The sequence below is a fragment of the Pleuronectes platessa genome, chromosome 18 (assembly GCF_947347685.1).
Source record: "Pleuronectes platessa chromosome 18, fPlePla1.1, whole genome shotgun sequence".
Taxonomy (NCBI): domain Eukaryota; kingdom Metazoa; phylum Chordata; class Actinopteri; order Pleuronectiformes; family Pleuronectidae; genus Pleuronectes; species Pleuronectes platessa.
The window spans coordinates 10,261,511-10,278,791 of NC_070643.1; the positions used below are offsets into that span (position 1 = coordinate 10,261,511).

Here is a 17,281-nt window from a genome sequence, read left to right on the forward strand (position 1 = left end):
GCCTACTGTACGGAATGAGAGACATACACAGACTGACATGGCCTCACTTGGCCGCAGATGATGATTCACATTTCCTACGCCCAACACACAGGTCACAGAAGTGAATCCTTCTTCCTGTCATCTGTCAGCTGTGGCCGGCACCAATACTCCTCCCACCTCAGTCTCTGGGTGTTCTGGAATGAAGGACACCAGACAGGAAACGTTGTTACCATCCGGCTGTCCTTTAAACATGTGGCATAGGTGTGTACCATAGACTGTATATGAAGATAGATAACATGACAGCTCCCTAAAAGTGAAGCTATAGCATCTTGATTGCCCCCTGGTGGCTGGCTGCAGTATATGTACACTCTGCTTCCTCGATGTTAGCAGGTGGGACATGGGCCAACATTTTAGGTTTTAGGCAGTTTCTATAAAAAAATAATGTATGTTCAAGCACTATTTTTTCTGGTATGTTTGTTTTTAAATAGTTGTTTGATATCAACAGTGGGAGGAAGTGGATACAAGTCGTCCATCTTTAGTCTATAATGTGTACAAAGTTCACTGATCACATGCATTAAATGTTGCAGATGTAGAATACTTGGTAATCCACTGTACACGCTCCCATAAACACAAAATACGAAATACATAGATTTGAGCCCTTTCAGGAGATGGAAATAATTGTGTATTTTCTTGGAGCTGCTTGTTGGTGCTTCAGGCCCACTTAGCAAGGGGCGAGTCTACACATGGTGTGTCTCTGAACCCATTACACCATCCCATTAGTTTGAACCACATCACACGGCTTACGCAAGTACACCAAATCGAAAATGGAAATATCGTCAGCTGTTTGCCAAGCATATTACTATTTTTAGACACAGTGTACCTTTTTAAAATAAGGTGCAAGACTCTAAAAATAGGTGATATTTAATGACTCACACTTAATGGAACCATCCACTTCGCCTGTTAGTCTTTCCTTGCTGATGGAAGTGGCCACACCTTGCAACCGCTAGCCACTTCTATTGCTTTAATTGTAGACATAAATATTGTTTTTTAGACTCACAGTCTGAGTTTCTTTTTTGTTTTTATAGTGGAATGAAAAGATGATATTCTAGATAAAAAAAAGTTACATTTCACCATCAGTCCATTCATTTATCCAACCGTCAGAGTTCAATTCTTTAAATTAGTCCTGTTCATGTGTGTGTTATAGCCTGTTAGCTACAAATTACATACATTTTCCACCTTCTCAGCAGTCTCTAGTTGGCTGTTAGCATGTCTGATATAATCCATCATAATAATCTGTGTTCGGTGATTCTGCTCACAGATTAAAAAAAACACACTGGTGGTTTGGGATGTCTTAGTCTATTAGAAATAAACTGCATACATTTGCAAAAAATGCATCACATGAATGAGCTATGTTACAGAGAAATATAAATATATGGAACGAATACACATGGCAAATATGAAAAGTGTCTTACTGTTGTTAAAGTGTTGGGATTATTCAATTTCCACAAACAAGCTGTGCTGTGTGCTTGCATCTACAGTATAATCCCATGAAACTTAAATAGAAAATAGCCCGAATTGTTGAAAACAGAAAATTTATTGAAAAACATTTGAAATGGTCAGTATTCATGTTTTATTCGTGTAACTACACTGTAGTTGGGCTACAACCTCCAAACCACTGCTACAGTCCCGTATGTATGTATTTGGCTCCACATGATATGTGAGCATCATGCAGTAGGTTGAGTATGAAGGTGTTGAGAGGTGCCTCGTGTGCCACAGAGACACAGTGTTAGAGTTGTGGGGTGTGTTTAGGGGGTCAGGGGTCCCGAGGTGTGAAGGAACAGTGGGGGCACTGGTTGCATGAGCTGGGACTGTGATTGACATCACCTTCTTCTAATTACACACTTATGTTCAATGCCACATTTCTTCAGAACACATTTACCCCCTGGGTTATTATTTTATGTTTTTGCCTCCCCACACAGTTGCGGGCCAATCGCAGTTGTATCCTCCGCTGACATGTTTTCCCAGCGCTGGTGTTATTGCTAATACGGTTAGAGCTGGAAAACCAAACAAAGCATGACACAGCACTCCATCACCTGCCCTGATGATGTCATGATATCATTAATGTCCTGGTAACACTGCGGCCCCACCCACCTCCCGGCATGTGTCAAAGATCGGTGAGCCATGTGCAGGTGTGTGTGTGTGTGTGTGTGTGTGTGTGTGTGTGTGTCTGTGTGTGTTTATGTGCAAATCAGTGACATTTTTTGGAGGTTGAGTAGTGACAGGGCATGTTTTTAAGACACCCCCCCCCCTTAATGTTGTAAAGTTGAACCAGACCATGCAGCACCGGAGCTGTGTTTGAATGGGCGGTTTTGTCTGTGAACAGTCCAGTCTTTGAGATTCTATAAGCAGGTCCACCCTGGTACATGCAGCATTCATGTCGGAGGTGTCGCCATCAGGACGGTTGGCGCCTCTACCTGTTAAAGTAGATTTAATGTTTGAGTCAAATTCTTATTGCAGCACATAGTATGAAATACAGCAACGCCATGCAGCGAGATGGTTTATGAGTTCATGTTTTGTGGCTGCTGCCGGGAACTTTTCTTGTGAGTTATAAGAGACAAAATTATTACAAACTTATTGTGACAGACGTTTTCACAAGTGTTGTAAAACCTGTGGATCAGTACAAACACAAATCAATTCTGTTTAGTGCTGCAAGAGAAAACTCTTCACATTTTACTTTCCACCCGAAAGTAATATATCAGTAAGGCTAGTAGCTCTGTGAGGTCTTAAGTCAGTACAGTGGTATTTTTGTCTAAAAGTCAACATCCGCATGCTACCATGCTTAAAGTGACAGTTCTAAAATTCGGATGTGTAACTGGTAAAATATCCCCTTTGTTCACCACCAATGTTCAGGTTCCTAGCAACACACAGTACATCACATTGGTTATGAAAATCCATCAAATGGATGAAGAAAAGTCAGTAGGATTCATCCTCTGGGGACCATAAACATCTGTACAAAACTTCACTGCAGTCCATCCCTACCGATTTCCAGACATTTTAGTCTGGATTGAAGAAGTGGCCAGACTTAATGGCTAACATTGCATCCCCTTTAAAAACGACATAATTAGAAAAGACGGGTGCTAATGGTATTTCCGTTTTGAACAGCTGTTTCTCACGTGTACATAAATATTGAGGACTACATAATAAAAAAACCTTGGCAAACCTTCGATATCAGGTATTGAAGGAAAAGATTGGATACACTAATGTGGACTAAGTCATGCACAGGTTACTCGTGCCAGATAAACATACTTCTTAAAAGACAGGGTCAGCACTTCCATCTTGGCAAACGCCTGGTCCTCGTCTTTCTCACAAGATCATTATAGTTGCTCTTGTTCACACCTGCCAAGAAGCAGATAAAACAGAGAAGGACAAAGCTGAGATAAAAGTAGAGAGAAAAATGTGAATGTTGGATTCTCGCACATTTTTCAAATCATGCTCTTGTCTTCCAAAGCACATCTCCGAGGACATCCAGGTTTCATTCACTCAACCCCACTGGCTTTTATGTCCACTAAAAATGTCTCCATGGTGCGTGCTGCATGCCGAGTGCAAAAGAAACCAAATGTGGTTTTCTGAAAACAGATTGTCTTCTGTGATTATGTTTCAGTTTCTTTTGTTTCTTCGGAGAACAATTTGGGTTTGACTGATTATGGTTACATTTCTGAATCAAAGAAACACTTTTCATAGAAATAAAGGAGGGGAAGTAGGAAATAATCAGCTACTCACTGTTTACTGAAAACAATAAACTCTTGCATCTTGTCTCTTGTACAGTCAGTCGTCAGATCTGATATTTGCTCGAGTGTTTAGTTGTAAGTTGAGATCGAAATCTGTGCAGCTTTTGACTTTTTTCCTAAATGAAACCAGAACCATATGACAGTCCTTTACCTGGCCTACTGATGGGGATGCTGACAGACGCACGACCAGACACTGACCTGCACCACGAGAGGCCCGGAAACCATCCCACAAAATGCTACACCGCTTTTGACAGCTTCCTCCCTCTTCCTCGCTCGATCTGTCCCTTTGGGCCAGGACCCAGTGGGTGTTTGGTCTGGGCCAGATTTACAGTAGATTTAAGCACCACTGAAAACAACCTGGCCGGCTAATTAGAAAAAGGCTTGTACGATATGAGGCCCGCGGAGAGCGCTTTCAGCACCTCTGCCTCGAATGAGAAACAAAAGCTCATAGGGAGGCAAAGAGGTGAAGCAGATGCACATGTGTACGCACGGGTAGATTCTCTGCAGCACGGTATGTATGCACGCACACACAAACATCGTAATTTCAGAGGCCATAAAAAGTTAAGTAAAAGTTTGGCACGGTGCTCGCATTACTGAATGACACGAGCAAGGGAATAGAAAAAGTTCAACATCCAGCTACACATGGTTGGAATGAACATCTCCCTTTGAGAATACGCTCACATTATGCATCTCAAATATATTTACAGCATGTGTTGTACCTGAAAGACAGTAAATACATGCAGGTACACATCACCTCTTGTTCTCTCTCAGGCCCACGCAAGGGGAAATGCATGGCCCTTTCCTGTATTAAAAACATCCTCCCTTGTCCTAATAAGATGCTCAAAATGCCCACAAGGTTAGCATAAATCATGCTTTTGTTTTAAAAAATCATACATATATCGTAAGCACAGGATTTTCATTGACCTTTTTTCCCCTTCAGGCAAGAAAAAGGGCAGTGAAAACCACTGCTGTACAGAATGTGTGTGAACTACACCTTTCACGAGTAATCTTAAATCTACTGCGTATGTAATCTCATCTGACCTTTGATTTCCATCATGCAAAAGAAAAGTGGCACGCTCTGTGCATAGAAGCTCGTCTGATAAATAGGGTCCAATACATAAATCTCTCATCACCAGGAGGCCTTTGTGTCTGTGGCCAACATGTGAACAAGAGGTCCTGAACCTGGCAACAATAATAATTTTTAAAAAAAACTGACTTTGAAGAACAGTGTGGCAAACACATCACTACAGACTTCAGAATATGCTGAGATAAAGAGACACTAACCCCTGATAGAAAGAATACATTGAGGGACATTGAGAGCAATTGTCTGGACCATGTCGTTACAAACAACAGGTTTAAGGGTATAAATGATATAATTGTGACTTATGTAGACAATTTACAAATTGTTTAATTATGATTTGGCAAATGGAGATTTTTTCATGACTACTCTTGTGCTTTGGCTCTCAAAATGGCAGGGTTATTGTCAAGCCTCCGTTTAAGTCCAGACTAAAATATCTCTACAGCTCCAATACTGAAGGTTTTAGGTTATTAACATTCCTGGTCCCCAGAGGATGAATTTTCCTTGAGGTTTTATTCAGCAACACCAGCAGGGGACGTTGAGACTTTAGCCTCTCAATCATTCTAGTAATAGAGCAAAGAGGATACATCCCGATGATGGGACCTCAATCCTCTATCCTCGATTGGCTACTGCACAGACTAAGATGGCAGAGTTTCTATCCGGGATGTTTTCATTTCAGGATAGTGGGAGGAAGTGGAGATGAATCGTCTATCTTTGTTTACAGGACTGAAACGCATTCAGGAACCTAGTCTGACATTGACTTAATTCACACATATGATACATTATATACATACATTATTATACGTCATTTTCTCAAGGTCTTCTTTTAAGTGTTCTCCCCAAAGCTCATGTAGCAATCCATTTAACTGAAGGTCCATTTTTAGTACACATAAATACATCCAAATGAATTGAATGAATCATTTTTTTTTAGCAGGTTTGAGTTAGCCTTGATGGATGTATGATATTCATATTAATGTGAGGATTTCACATAATTTATTCAGCAGTTGGATGGAAATATAGCGAATAATTGCCCCATCACGCGTCTCTCAAGATGGGGATTTGCCATAAATCCCAGTCCAATCTTCAGATTCCAGTCTCATTTTCCAGTGTGACAGCTTGAGGTGTTTTCGATGGAAAGCCAACTCGGGCCTGAAATGTCTACCCCCCTTAATACGACATCCAGACCCTTCACAATCGCACAGACCTGTGTGAGGGGTTCTTGCAGTGGGAGGATAATAAATGACTTGCTGAAGACGTAAAGCCTCGGAGCTGGTGTTTAGATTTACGCTGCGATATTATCTCAGATTTCGTGCTTAAAAACTTAAATATATGGCCAGTTTGGGAGTCATGCATCATCTGAAGTACTTCTATCTAATCAGGATATGGTGCGTTTTGTTTTGAGCTTAATGTGACACACATACACACACACACACACACACACACACACACACACACACACAAACACAGACGGTCGGTTCATGCTTGGCAGTGTTGAGCGGAGATATCCCGTCCAGTGCAGCTGGTGTGCAGCCTCTAGGCAGCCCTGTGCTCTGGGAGGGAAGCCTGGTTTGATTTTAGTCCAGGGCAAACCAGGACTTTCACATTCCTGCGTTTCAATTGGAATTAGCATATTTGTTACTGCCTGAGAGACTGATATAAATATATTCGTACATATGTGCATTTGGAGGAAAAGGCCCAGGCATAATGAAGTCTAAGGTGAGGTGCCGTTTGCCCTCATGGCAAGCCTGTGTAAAATTATACATGACACCTTTTTTTTTTTTTTGTTCTCTCCCACTCATTCTCCTCGCTGCATCTTCGTTCCAAGCTGGAGAGTTCGGCTGCTGTTACATAAACTCGAGCGTCTGCGGGGTCAGAAAAAAAGGAAAAGGAGGGAGAAAAACAAGACAAAAGTTGAGCGTATTGTGGGGAAATGAGGCACAAAGATAAAGAGGATCTGGAACGGGTAAAACCTGTATCATCGGGAACGTCTACAAACTCTTCTTCGTCAGATCCTGAAGAAAAGAGGAAGAACGAAAGAGCAGGAGGAAATTGGAAGCAGAGTGAAGGCAGCTTAGAAGCTTCCATCCAAAAAGCCTGGAAGAAAGGGAAGGAGGAAAAACTCAAAACAAGGCATTAAATGGCTCGGCGTCCTCCTGGGCTCCGACTGAAACCCTCCTGGAACCAGCCAGGTCACTGCTAATACAGAGAAGAGACCCAGCTTTGAACCGATTTCAGCCTGACATGTCTTCCTGCTGAAAAGATGTTTTCTTTGTTAACACCAATCCCTTGTGACTCTGGTGATCCAGGATTTGATTTCACGAGTTAGCTGGATCTGATCAAGCTCGGTGAGGTGTGCTGTATCAGTTCTTTTACTCGTCTCACCCTTCCTGCCAATGACCCAAACATAACTTCACGAGGTCCTCAAGACGTCTCGCTTCCTATTGGATGCGTCGGTCCTTGCTAAATGGCTGAGCAAAGCATGAGTTATTATATTTATAGGAAGTGCTCAACAGTTTGTCTGGAAGTGGGTGATGATTCATATTCCAAATGGCTTGCAGATGCTGGAGCAGATTTCCGCGGGTACACGCTGTGACCGAACACCACATCAACCCATACTTTCACATCGATTTACTGAGGTGTCTCTTCGCATAAATCCCAGAGAAACATCCGCACGGACCACAAAAGTCACACTTTCACTTGGTTTTTAGTAGACAAGTGTGGAGCCCATCAATTATGGAACACGTCTCCGGTTCATGGGAATCATTTTTCAGGTGCACATCAGCAACGTGCTCATTAAATCAAGTATCTCTTCCCACAGTGCCTGAGGAAATAATTCAGACTGTCTGGAGTTTAGGTATTTTTTCAACCAGGAACACTGACTTACTGCTGACTCACTGCATTCTCTGCTTACAGAGTGCTGTCCATCTTACTGTCATCTCTCCACTCTTTCCACTGACCAGACGCAAAACAGGCAATCCAGAAAACCTCAGGAAATCCTGGATGACTGCACCTTCACCTAAGAGAGACAACACAATTCCCCTCAGAGGACGTTGCCTAAAAGGTTCGACTACCACGATTCCTCTCTTTGACTGAGATCAGCAATCCGGTGGAATGAGAGTAGCAGAGAAAAAAGAGAAAATAAAGTGAGAAAACTAAGAAAACAGTTGGGGGAATTGAATGAAGTGGAGGTGGAGGAAAGGGATGCCGTATTCAATAAGCGCACGTCAATACCAGGCTGTGTGCTTGGGCTTTACTGTCACAGCGTGCCTTTCCCCATTTGTTTCCGATAAAGGCCACATGGTAACATTTAGCTGGCTTAAAGCAGATCGGCGTGCGTTGTCTCAGGCCTGTAACAGTTGCTACTTGTTTTCCAGCTCTGTCTTAGTAAAGTTTTCTAAGATATAAAGTCAGCTGCAGTAAATAATATTAATAATAACATAAAATGAAAAAATGAAATTGGAGCAGCGTGTTTGCCAATGGGAGACACTGAACAAACTGGGGACGAGACAGGGGCGGATCTAGTGGGGCCAGGGGTGCCCCCGTTCAGGCAGTAGTCACTACTACAATAGAGAGAAGATTGTGTTTTCTAATCTTTTTTTAAGTACACAATGTGCTTGAACAATGGACAGTTTTCCAAATGTATTCAATGATGTGTGACTCGAAGCTACAGATTCAACAGTCAACAAGGAGTGACTTAAATAAGCACTTTACTGAATCAGGAATTTTGTGGATGTTGACATAAAAATGGCCCCTCTGTGCATATTGTGGCCCCTTTATGGCCCCCGATGTAGAAATATCCCAAATCAGCCACTGGTATGAGATATGACTGATGGAAAATACTCATCACCCAGACTGCATATGCACATGTGGGGTTTTATAAAAAAAAACTATGGAGAAGAGACAGGAGAGGGGGGAAAAAACAATAGATAAAAATAGCATCTTCAAAGCAATTCCTCGTGGCTCAGGGGAGTCTTAAGTGCCTCAGCAACAACTCCGCTTATTCTTTTCTTTTTGTCTCCTTGTGTTTTCATTCTGCGACAACATCTGCAGTCTTGCGAAGGGAATAGAAATCACAGATGCACAGGTTATGAGGAGTGAAGTCATAACGGAGCGTTAAGTTAGTTTGGAGTCGCCATACTTTCTTGTTTAATGGATTAAACTGTGGAAACAATCAACACACAACTCACACTAGACTTAAGAGGTAGAACTTTAAGGGCTAGGAAACAGAAAAACGGCCTATTTGTGTTTGAACAAGGTCCTTCAAGTGTGTATTAACACCTATTTTTGAGCACACTAGTGGTAATAAATTTCATCCTCTCTTTGGCTTCCTTGCGCAGTATTTGCACATACCCCTGTGTGCGTCTGTCAAGTTAAATTCTTCTGAACATATGGCAAAGTGATAAAGGTTTTCACAAATACACAAACCCAGCTGTCCATTCACTCCCCCCTGCCAAGTCATTTACATTGAGCTTCTGCTCCTTCTTCCCATCCAACATCCACATGGCGGGCCTTCAGGGTGCGTAGATACGTGCACGTAATGTATTGAAAGATCGCCTAATGGCCTCCTGGGCTTATTGCATATACCCAAAGCCCTCGCAATGCTTCCACTTTTTAACCTTTTAAATGACCACATACCCTCAGACAGGCGTGGGCAGAGGCTCAAGGCACTAAATGACACTAAGTAATCCCATCCTATTAAATCTTCCTCAGGATTACAAAGTACAAAGACTGCATGTTGCCATCGTTTGTCTAATCTTGAGCCAAATCAAAGCCAAAGTCCACAAATTGGCTTCGGCCACTCTGCCCAAACACTGTTAATCGTCTTCTTCCTTCTTCCTAATTCATAATCTGAAAAAAGACTTTGTATCTATGTTCTCTGGCAGCTCTGACCTGACCTCCAACAAATAAAGGAATGCATTTCCCCCACAATATCCATCTTTGGCCAAAAAAGGCTAAATGTACATAACCTCATACTCGGGTACAATGCAGCCAACAGGGAAGAAACATAAAGCACACAGCAGCCTCTGGTGGCCGATAGGAGAATATATTATAATACTAAAACTGTAAAAGCAGATAAGTGTTTGATGCAATAGCAGCTATAAAATAGGATGTGAAGAGACTGAGGGCTTCCAGCAGCTAATAGCTGACAGATTTCCCCAACAGGAAATCCCTATCTGACCATCTCATCGTCTAAGTGCTTCAAGCAGACTCAAGAGTTTGGTACAAATGTTATTGTTCTGTTACATGGTAAAAAACAAAAAACATGGTTCTTGTATATCCAGAACAGATTTTTGTTTCTAAAGCGGCAGCTGTGTGTGTGTCTGTGTGTGAATGTGAGAGTGTGTGTGAATGGACGTCTGTGTTTTTAAGTTATTGACGAGGTGTGCAGTGGAACCTAAATGAGAAGTTGTGATCATTACTTCTGGGTGATGTAAAGACATTCACAGGTGTGACAACCAGAACCAAGCACTGCAGCCTTTGCTTTTTTGCACACACACGCATATACACACACACAGACACACACACACACACACTACCACAACCACAACCACACAGATTACTTCCATGTACCCTGAACAAACACAAGAGAGACATTATGTCTGTTATTGTTTGCCTTTGCAGAGTGGCTGCAGTACTCCAAAGGGATAATACTATCTCAGCACCCTGAAGCAGAACTGACAAGGTGGTACAGAGGACACGGTGTGTATGTATGTCTATCTATAGTTATGGGGGGCAATTTTGGTTCTATATCATCATTGTGAGGACATTTTGACGTTGTCAGGACATTTTGGCTGGTCCTCTCAAATGAAATTGGCTTTTTGAGGGTTTGGGCTTGGTTTAGGGTTAGGGTTAGAATTAGGTTTGTTATTGAGGCTCACTCCTCTAAACTTCCACAAACATGATAGAAAAAAGCCTCTTTTCAGATATGTTGCATTTATTTGACATTATGCATCCACATAAATTATTATGCCAGACAATTGGCAACAATATAGAATGTGATCTTGTAAAGAATTAAGAAAATTAAGCAAAACAAGAAAAAAATTGAAAACATTACAATGTAGGGCTTTCCAGCATCGCACTGGAAAAAAATATATAACAACCTACACATGGTCACACGAAGAAAAAGGAAATAAATTGAAACATCAAATGAAGAAACAGTGACAGATTAATTCTCTGTCTCACTCCTCTGCACTGCCAAATTGAACCACAATACACAATACCTTTTTTCACCACCCATAAAATAATCAAGGTAGCCGAGCTGTGTTTTGATGCTGTGTTTACATAGTGTACAGTTTTTCCTTTCTCTGGGATGAATCTAAATTGTCTCCTCTAACTCCTTGCATTCTTCTCCTAACGCAGATAGAAAAAAAATAAAACAGGAGGACAAAGATGCTAGAAGTTAGGGAGTCTCTCTATAACATAAACCATTGTTCCTTTCAAAAGTTGAATGTGAAAGATCCAGGCTGTGGTGTTTATACAGAGTCTTTCAACTCTAATATAATATTCAAGACTGCAGGGAAACGTCCTATTGAGATGTTTTGCATTTGCTTCTCCTCCGGTTCCATTACTCATCCCCTGCCGGGAGATTTTCTTCAATCCTCTTGATGAACTTCATGCGGATTTCTGTAACGTTGTCCCCCCTCAGAGTGTCCTGGACAAACTTCACGTCCACCGCCATCTGGACCTAAAACAACGATTCATGATCAGTTACGATGTCGTGCACAAAAACACCAACACACACACTTTCACATTGAAGACCTTTATCCCCATTGGTTAATGTTGTGTTGTCTTATTAACTCCAGCAAGAAGGGTCGTTTTATCTTTACTGGCCCAAGGAAGAACGTTTACTGCAATCTTTGTTAGTTTTACTAGTTATTAGTAGTTGTGACAGTAGCTGTGACAGTATCTACCTCTTTTTTTCCTCCTCCACACATTATAAATTTGCAAATGATTCAGACTATTGATTTATAAGTGTTGACATTACCATCTCCAGTGACCCTCTGAGGGCCCCACACAGCAGGTTGGAGTAGATCAGCGTGTTGTGGTTGTCCGGCAGCTCCACAAAGTCGACCAACGGGTTGCTCTCTAAGATGAGGGAGAATTCATCTCCTGCCGGGCTCCAGTTGGTCACACTGGGGGTGGTTCCCAGGTACATCTTAAATGCAACCTAATCGAAAGAAAACACAACAGGGTGGGGAGTTGGTGAAAGATAAAACACAGCAGGATTACTCACTTGAAAAGTGATGTCTCATGGTGAATTAGTTTGTGCCACATCCCTTGAAGATAAGAAAAACACATTTTTAGATTTGGACAGCTACATAAAGCAACAAGCTGCAAAGCCAGAGTTAATGACACATTTCTTCTATTATCCAGAACACATGCTAAAACGAAGTGAAGTATTATTATTACAGGTTACAATGTCCAACGCTCTGATCTGTCTTGTCCACTAAGGATTTGCTATTATGGGACTTTCTCCTGACATCAACTGAGCCTGTAGATCATTGCTAAACCATTTTGACTGATGGACTAACCACCTTCACAGTTTCTTCCCAGTAAAAGTCATCATCTCTGAAGGAAGCTTTTACTTGGGAAGCAGCTGCAGGAAACCTTGTGTTTGTATTAGTGGAATACTGACAGTGTTACCTGTACACACCTTTCTGGTAACTGTCGTCTGTTGCTCATGTTCTTCTGCAGGACGGACGACAAACTGGCCCTTCCAATAAAAAATTCGATGAAGCTAACAAAATGCCAGCTCGGCCCCTCCAATCAATTACAACATGGAGTGGCGGTAGGAAGATTTTGACTCAGAAATGTAGAACAGTTGCACGACCAGTATTCCTGCCTTAAATCAACACAATTATCTTTGGGGGAAAAAACAACACTGAAAATATAAAAATAATGAAATAATTCAGGAAAATCTGTTTTTGATCAAATCACAGGCCTCGTATATTAAACTGAAGAATGACTGAGGTGATTTTGGCAACAGGTCATGTGATATCCTGAGGCAAGGCTGTCACCGTGCCGTCCAAACCGCTGTCCCATAGTGCTCCTCCGTTTACAGACATCACCCTTCATTTCATGACCATGAGCCAGCTCCCTGAGCTTGTGTAGAGTTACATCTGTGGTATGACTCCCCGAGCTGCGAGCTGCAGCAACACCTTGAAAACAGCTGGAGCGCTGAACACACAATGTTCACTGTCTCCCTGTGTCCTACTGCCTCTCCACAGAGAAAACTACAGAGAGGAAGGACTGGAAGTACAGCTGTAATGAAATCAGCTGGGTGATTCGGTAAATGACAAGACGACTGACTCCTTTTGAGAGAGACGCGATATAACGTAGATGTAGTTGTTTCATTGCTGTAGCCAGTGACAATAAAGCAGAAAGGAAGTATCACTGAATACAGAGCGACTGACATTTGATTCCACATGTAAGAGAATCCTCACCTTCTGAGTATCAAGGTAACTATCACACAAAGCAAAGAGGAATGTGATCTTGGCCTCAAATTAAGGAAAATGCAGAGTAATACATTCTAGGAGCTTTGTCCTCTGCTTGGCCACAATCATCACCTCTCCCTCCTCCTCCTCCCACCATCCTTCTCCTCTGTCTCTGGTCACTTTTAGGGTGTTTCATCATGTTCCCCTCTCTCTAAACTGTCCTTCCTGTCCTCCCTCCTGCTCCTTCTCCCCCCTCCCTTCAATCTTGGGAGAGATCCACGGTCACGCTCTGATTGGCCTGGAACCTTCGCAATTACCTTCGCAATGACATCTGCCGTTTCTCGGAAATCCTGACACCTGCCGATGCTGGAGCGTGCCAGGAAGTCCTCGATGAGACGCACTCCGATGTTATAGCCCCTATGGAAGAGAGAAAGACAGAGAGAGAAGCAAGAGAAGGACAGATGAAGTTATTCTGCGTCCTCTTAGACTTAATAGACTAAAGCACAGAACTGCAAAAGGTCAGGTAAAGGCTCATTTATGCTCAACGTTACATTTGTATACACATTTATGCCTTCTGTCTGTGTGTTGCATTTGTTCGTATTTGTGGACATCTTCTGAAAACGTGCAGATACAGACAAAACAGCAGTACCACTGGAAATCATGAGGGGGCAGTGTAGCATCTAGTTCAAGCGAGACGAGAACAACGTTGCCATGTTTGTTGTCAGATACTCTCCACCGTGTCGCCCTCAAGTGGCCTGTTGCTCCACAACATGGCAAGTACAAATTTTTGATGACTTGTCCACCACAAAGGTTTTTTTTATGGTTAAAGCTTTTGACACTAACTTTGATCCCTTCACTTCTGCTCAGATAACTGTCACTACTGAGAGTAAAGCCAAAATGAAACAGTGGTGGACACGTTCTCAGTGGCTTTGAGCTGCAACAATCCACAGATACTTTTCAAAGAATACAACCCAACCACCACAACTGGAGGATGAGGAGGCCACAACCCATTAGATATGAGTAACTGTGTGTGTAGCATGTGTGTCTAATCTTGGGTGACAGGTCGAGTCGCGGGTCGTTTGATAATTGTGCAGTTCAGGAGTTGATATGGGAATAATTGCAGCAGTTGGGGTCCGTTAGGAGTTAAAAGACAGTTACTAAAGTTTCATTCATTTGTGGGTCATACACTAGGAAAATTATGACAATTAGGATTGGGAGTCTGAAGCCAATTGATGTGTCCCGTTCCTAACATGGTCTGTCTCTGACCAGTTGGCAGAGAGGGCAGTGCAGACTTGCTGCCTTCTAAGGCCAGGTAAGAGAGACATCCTCTCACAGAGATTAAGCCTGTTGTACAACCAGGAAAGCAGAGTACATTCAGTTCAAAGTACTGTCATAATGACAGGATATTTAGAATTTTTGAGTTATTGACCAATCCTTTTACCTAAATCTTATGAGTGTCTAGTCGGACATTCCTGAGCTCTTTTCTCTCCTAAAAACACAAATCAGTGTTCACCTCAAAATTCTTAGACTCTGACAAATAACAGGATTCTTCGGGAACCTCCGACACCTAAGTGTGAGAAGTAAAACCTCATGACCTCATCCCTCTGTTCCAGTTTGTGCCAAAGTACACTATGAGCAGAGAACAGTAGAATGTGGGAACCTGTGAGCCAAACAGACACACACAAATCAAACCCCCCTCTCCTCCCCAAGTTAAACAAGCCAAACTTCAACACTTATTTACATTCTCGATATGAACTCAGTGAAATATATATTTATACTATGCTATACATTTATTTGTTTGAAATTTAGCCTAAATGAAAAGATATATGTTACCAATAAAGGGTTCATGTCATAATAAACTAAATGAAATTATACATGATTTTTAAAAAGCTTTGCATGCATCAATCAGTGGTAAAGACTATTTAAATGATGTATTGTTCATGTAGCACTTTTCAAAACTCAGGAAGCCAACTATCAGTTATATTATTGACCTGTGTCTGTGGGTGAGGCTGTTTTTGTGTGAGAGTGTGTGTCTGTTCCTGTCAGGTTCTTTGAGTATTCCATTGTTAGTATTCCCCTGTTTTAGTTACTCTAGAGAACCAATATTAGTTACTGTATTTTTCATTTCACATAGATGGACAGGATATGTTGGCACTTTTTGGTTTCATGGGTTTGGCCTCAGTTTGAAGTGATACTGCCACTGATTATCATCCCTTTTGTCTCCTGTGGTGGTTATGAATTATTTAATGTTATCTATAAGTCACTTTGGTTTGGGACCAAGGTGGGAGCATCCTTCCTACTTTCCTGCTGTGCTCCTTCCCCCCTTGACAAGGATACAATAGAAGTGCATACTTACATCTTGTCCAGTTGTTTATTGACTTCCTCGTCGTTCTCGTAGTCTTTACAAAGCTGGGTGACCAGGGCCCCATAAGTCAGTGTGAACAGCTCAGAATTCTAAAAATATAAAAACAACAAAAACAACAAAAATGTCATGTTATTTAGTATGAACTAATTAAAGGCTCTGGAAAAACCAAGAACACAGATACACTCGCTTTCTTGTGTCTTGGAACATCACTAAGCTAACCTCAAGGATATGCTCAACACATCAGAGAGCGTTCAGTTAAAATCATATACTACTTATATTATCTGACTTAAGTTTGTAAAAGACCCAAACTGATTACTGGGAGTGGCCATGTTAAAATAAATACAATACGTTATTGATCACAGAGGCGATTTTGTTCATTCACAATGAAAACAACGCAATAAAAGAGCTTCAGTTCAGTTATGTTGAGCTTAAGAGGAATGTCTTTAAAATACTAAAAATAAATAAACAGGCATCTAGGATTCTCTATAGAAATCAACTAGTGTTTCGATGTGTATATAAACGCTCAGCGGGCCACTTCCTGCTGCAGGGGGTTAATCAGGTCGGCTATGGACAGCTCCTGGTGCTGAAATCATACCTAATATCAACCATAAGATAAAGATTTTAAATATCGATCCAAACATTTTATTAACCCTTAATAATGAATAAATATAATGTATAAGATTTTCACATGAAATATTTCACTCTTCACTGCAGCTGTAAAACTGACCCACATTCTATAGTACTAAATAAAACACTGGTCCACATCTACAACTAAATATTGATCCCTGTCATGACACGAGAGTTGTTGAGTCCTTTCCTTGAGAATAATAAAAGGTTGTTCACAGGAAACTGAGTTCAACTCAGCCACGAAGATGTTTCAGTCATATTGTTTTGATATTGAAATGAACGCAGTGAGATGGGGACACACGTCAACACATGCAATGCTCAACAATAATCTAAATACGTATCATAATGTTTTAAAAGCTGCTCAAATCAAATCGAGCTGCGTCAAACAATGATTTGTGGCTGACGAGGACTTTAATCCGATGTGAACCAGAGCGCTAACGCTATTTAGCTGCGGTTAGCATTTAACTAGCTAGCCACGCTAAAATGGGCTTTGACGTTGATCGCCTACCATCTTCTTGCTGTCAGTTGTTCGGTTGGACTGCCGGGACATTGTGGACACAGTTACGGGATTAACCAGGAGGTGACTCGCGATTAATCCTTTATTTATTTGATTCTGGCTGAACTGTTTGTTTCCGCAGTGGCCGGTGGATTGGCTCTCTTCCGCTCAACGTCAAGCATAACGAGGATGACAGCATGAACTTCCGGTGTTGCCTGAGAGCTAAATTATGAATCGAGGGAAATTAGTGAGCGATACAAAGCAGGACGGCAAAGGAGATGATGATCAAACAGATACAGTTAAAACTGTGATACTGTTACAGCTCATTCTTCAGAACAGCGTTCATTTGCAACACGTGAAAAAATCTTCGTACATTATTTTGAAGATGATTTCCGGTAATGCTTTAGCTAGCTCTGACTAGCTTGATGTCAGCTGTCTCACCAACTTTTCTTCTGCTGTTTTACTCTCGACAGGTTAGACATCCCCCTCTGGCGTTCTGGAGGAGAACAGCAG

General features: G+C 41.7%; 1 protein-coding gene across 1 annotated transcript; it reads right to left on the reverse strand.

The window, feature by feature from the left end:
• Positions 1 to 10,762: 10,762 nt before the first annotated feature.
• Positions 10,763 to 16,957, reverse strand: trappc3 (trafficking protein particle complex subunit 3). The gene is made up of 5 exons (XM_053446752.1): positions 16,781 to 16,957; positions 15,637 to 15,734; positions 13,598 to 13,697; positions 11,831 to 12,013; positions 10,763 to 11,530 (listed from the first exon to the last, which is right to left on the reverse strand). The coding sequence occupies exons 1-5, from the start codon at positions 16,820 to 16,822 to the stop codon at positions 11,411 to 11,413; spliced, it is 543 nt and encodes a 180-aa protein (XP_053302727.1). The 5' UTR covers positions 16,823 to 16,957; the 3' UTR covers positions 10,763 to 11,410.
• Positions 16,958 to 17,281: the final 324 nt, after the last annotated feature.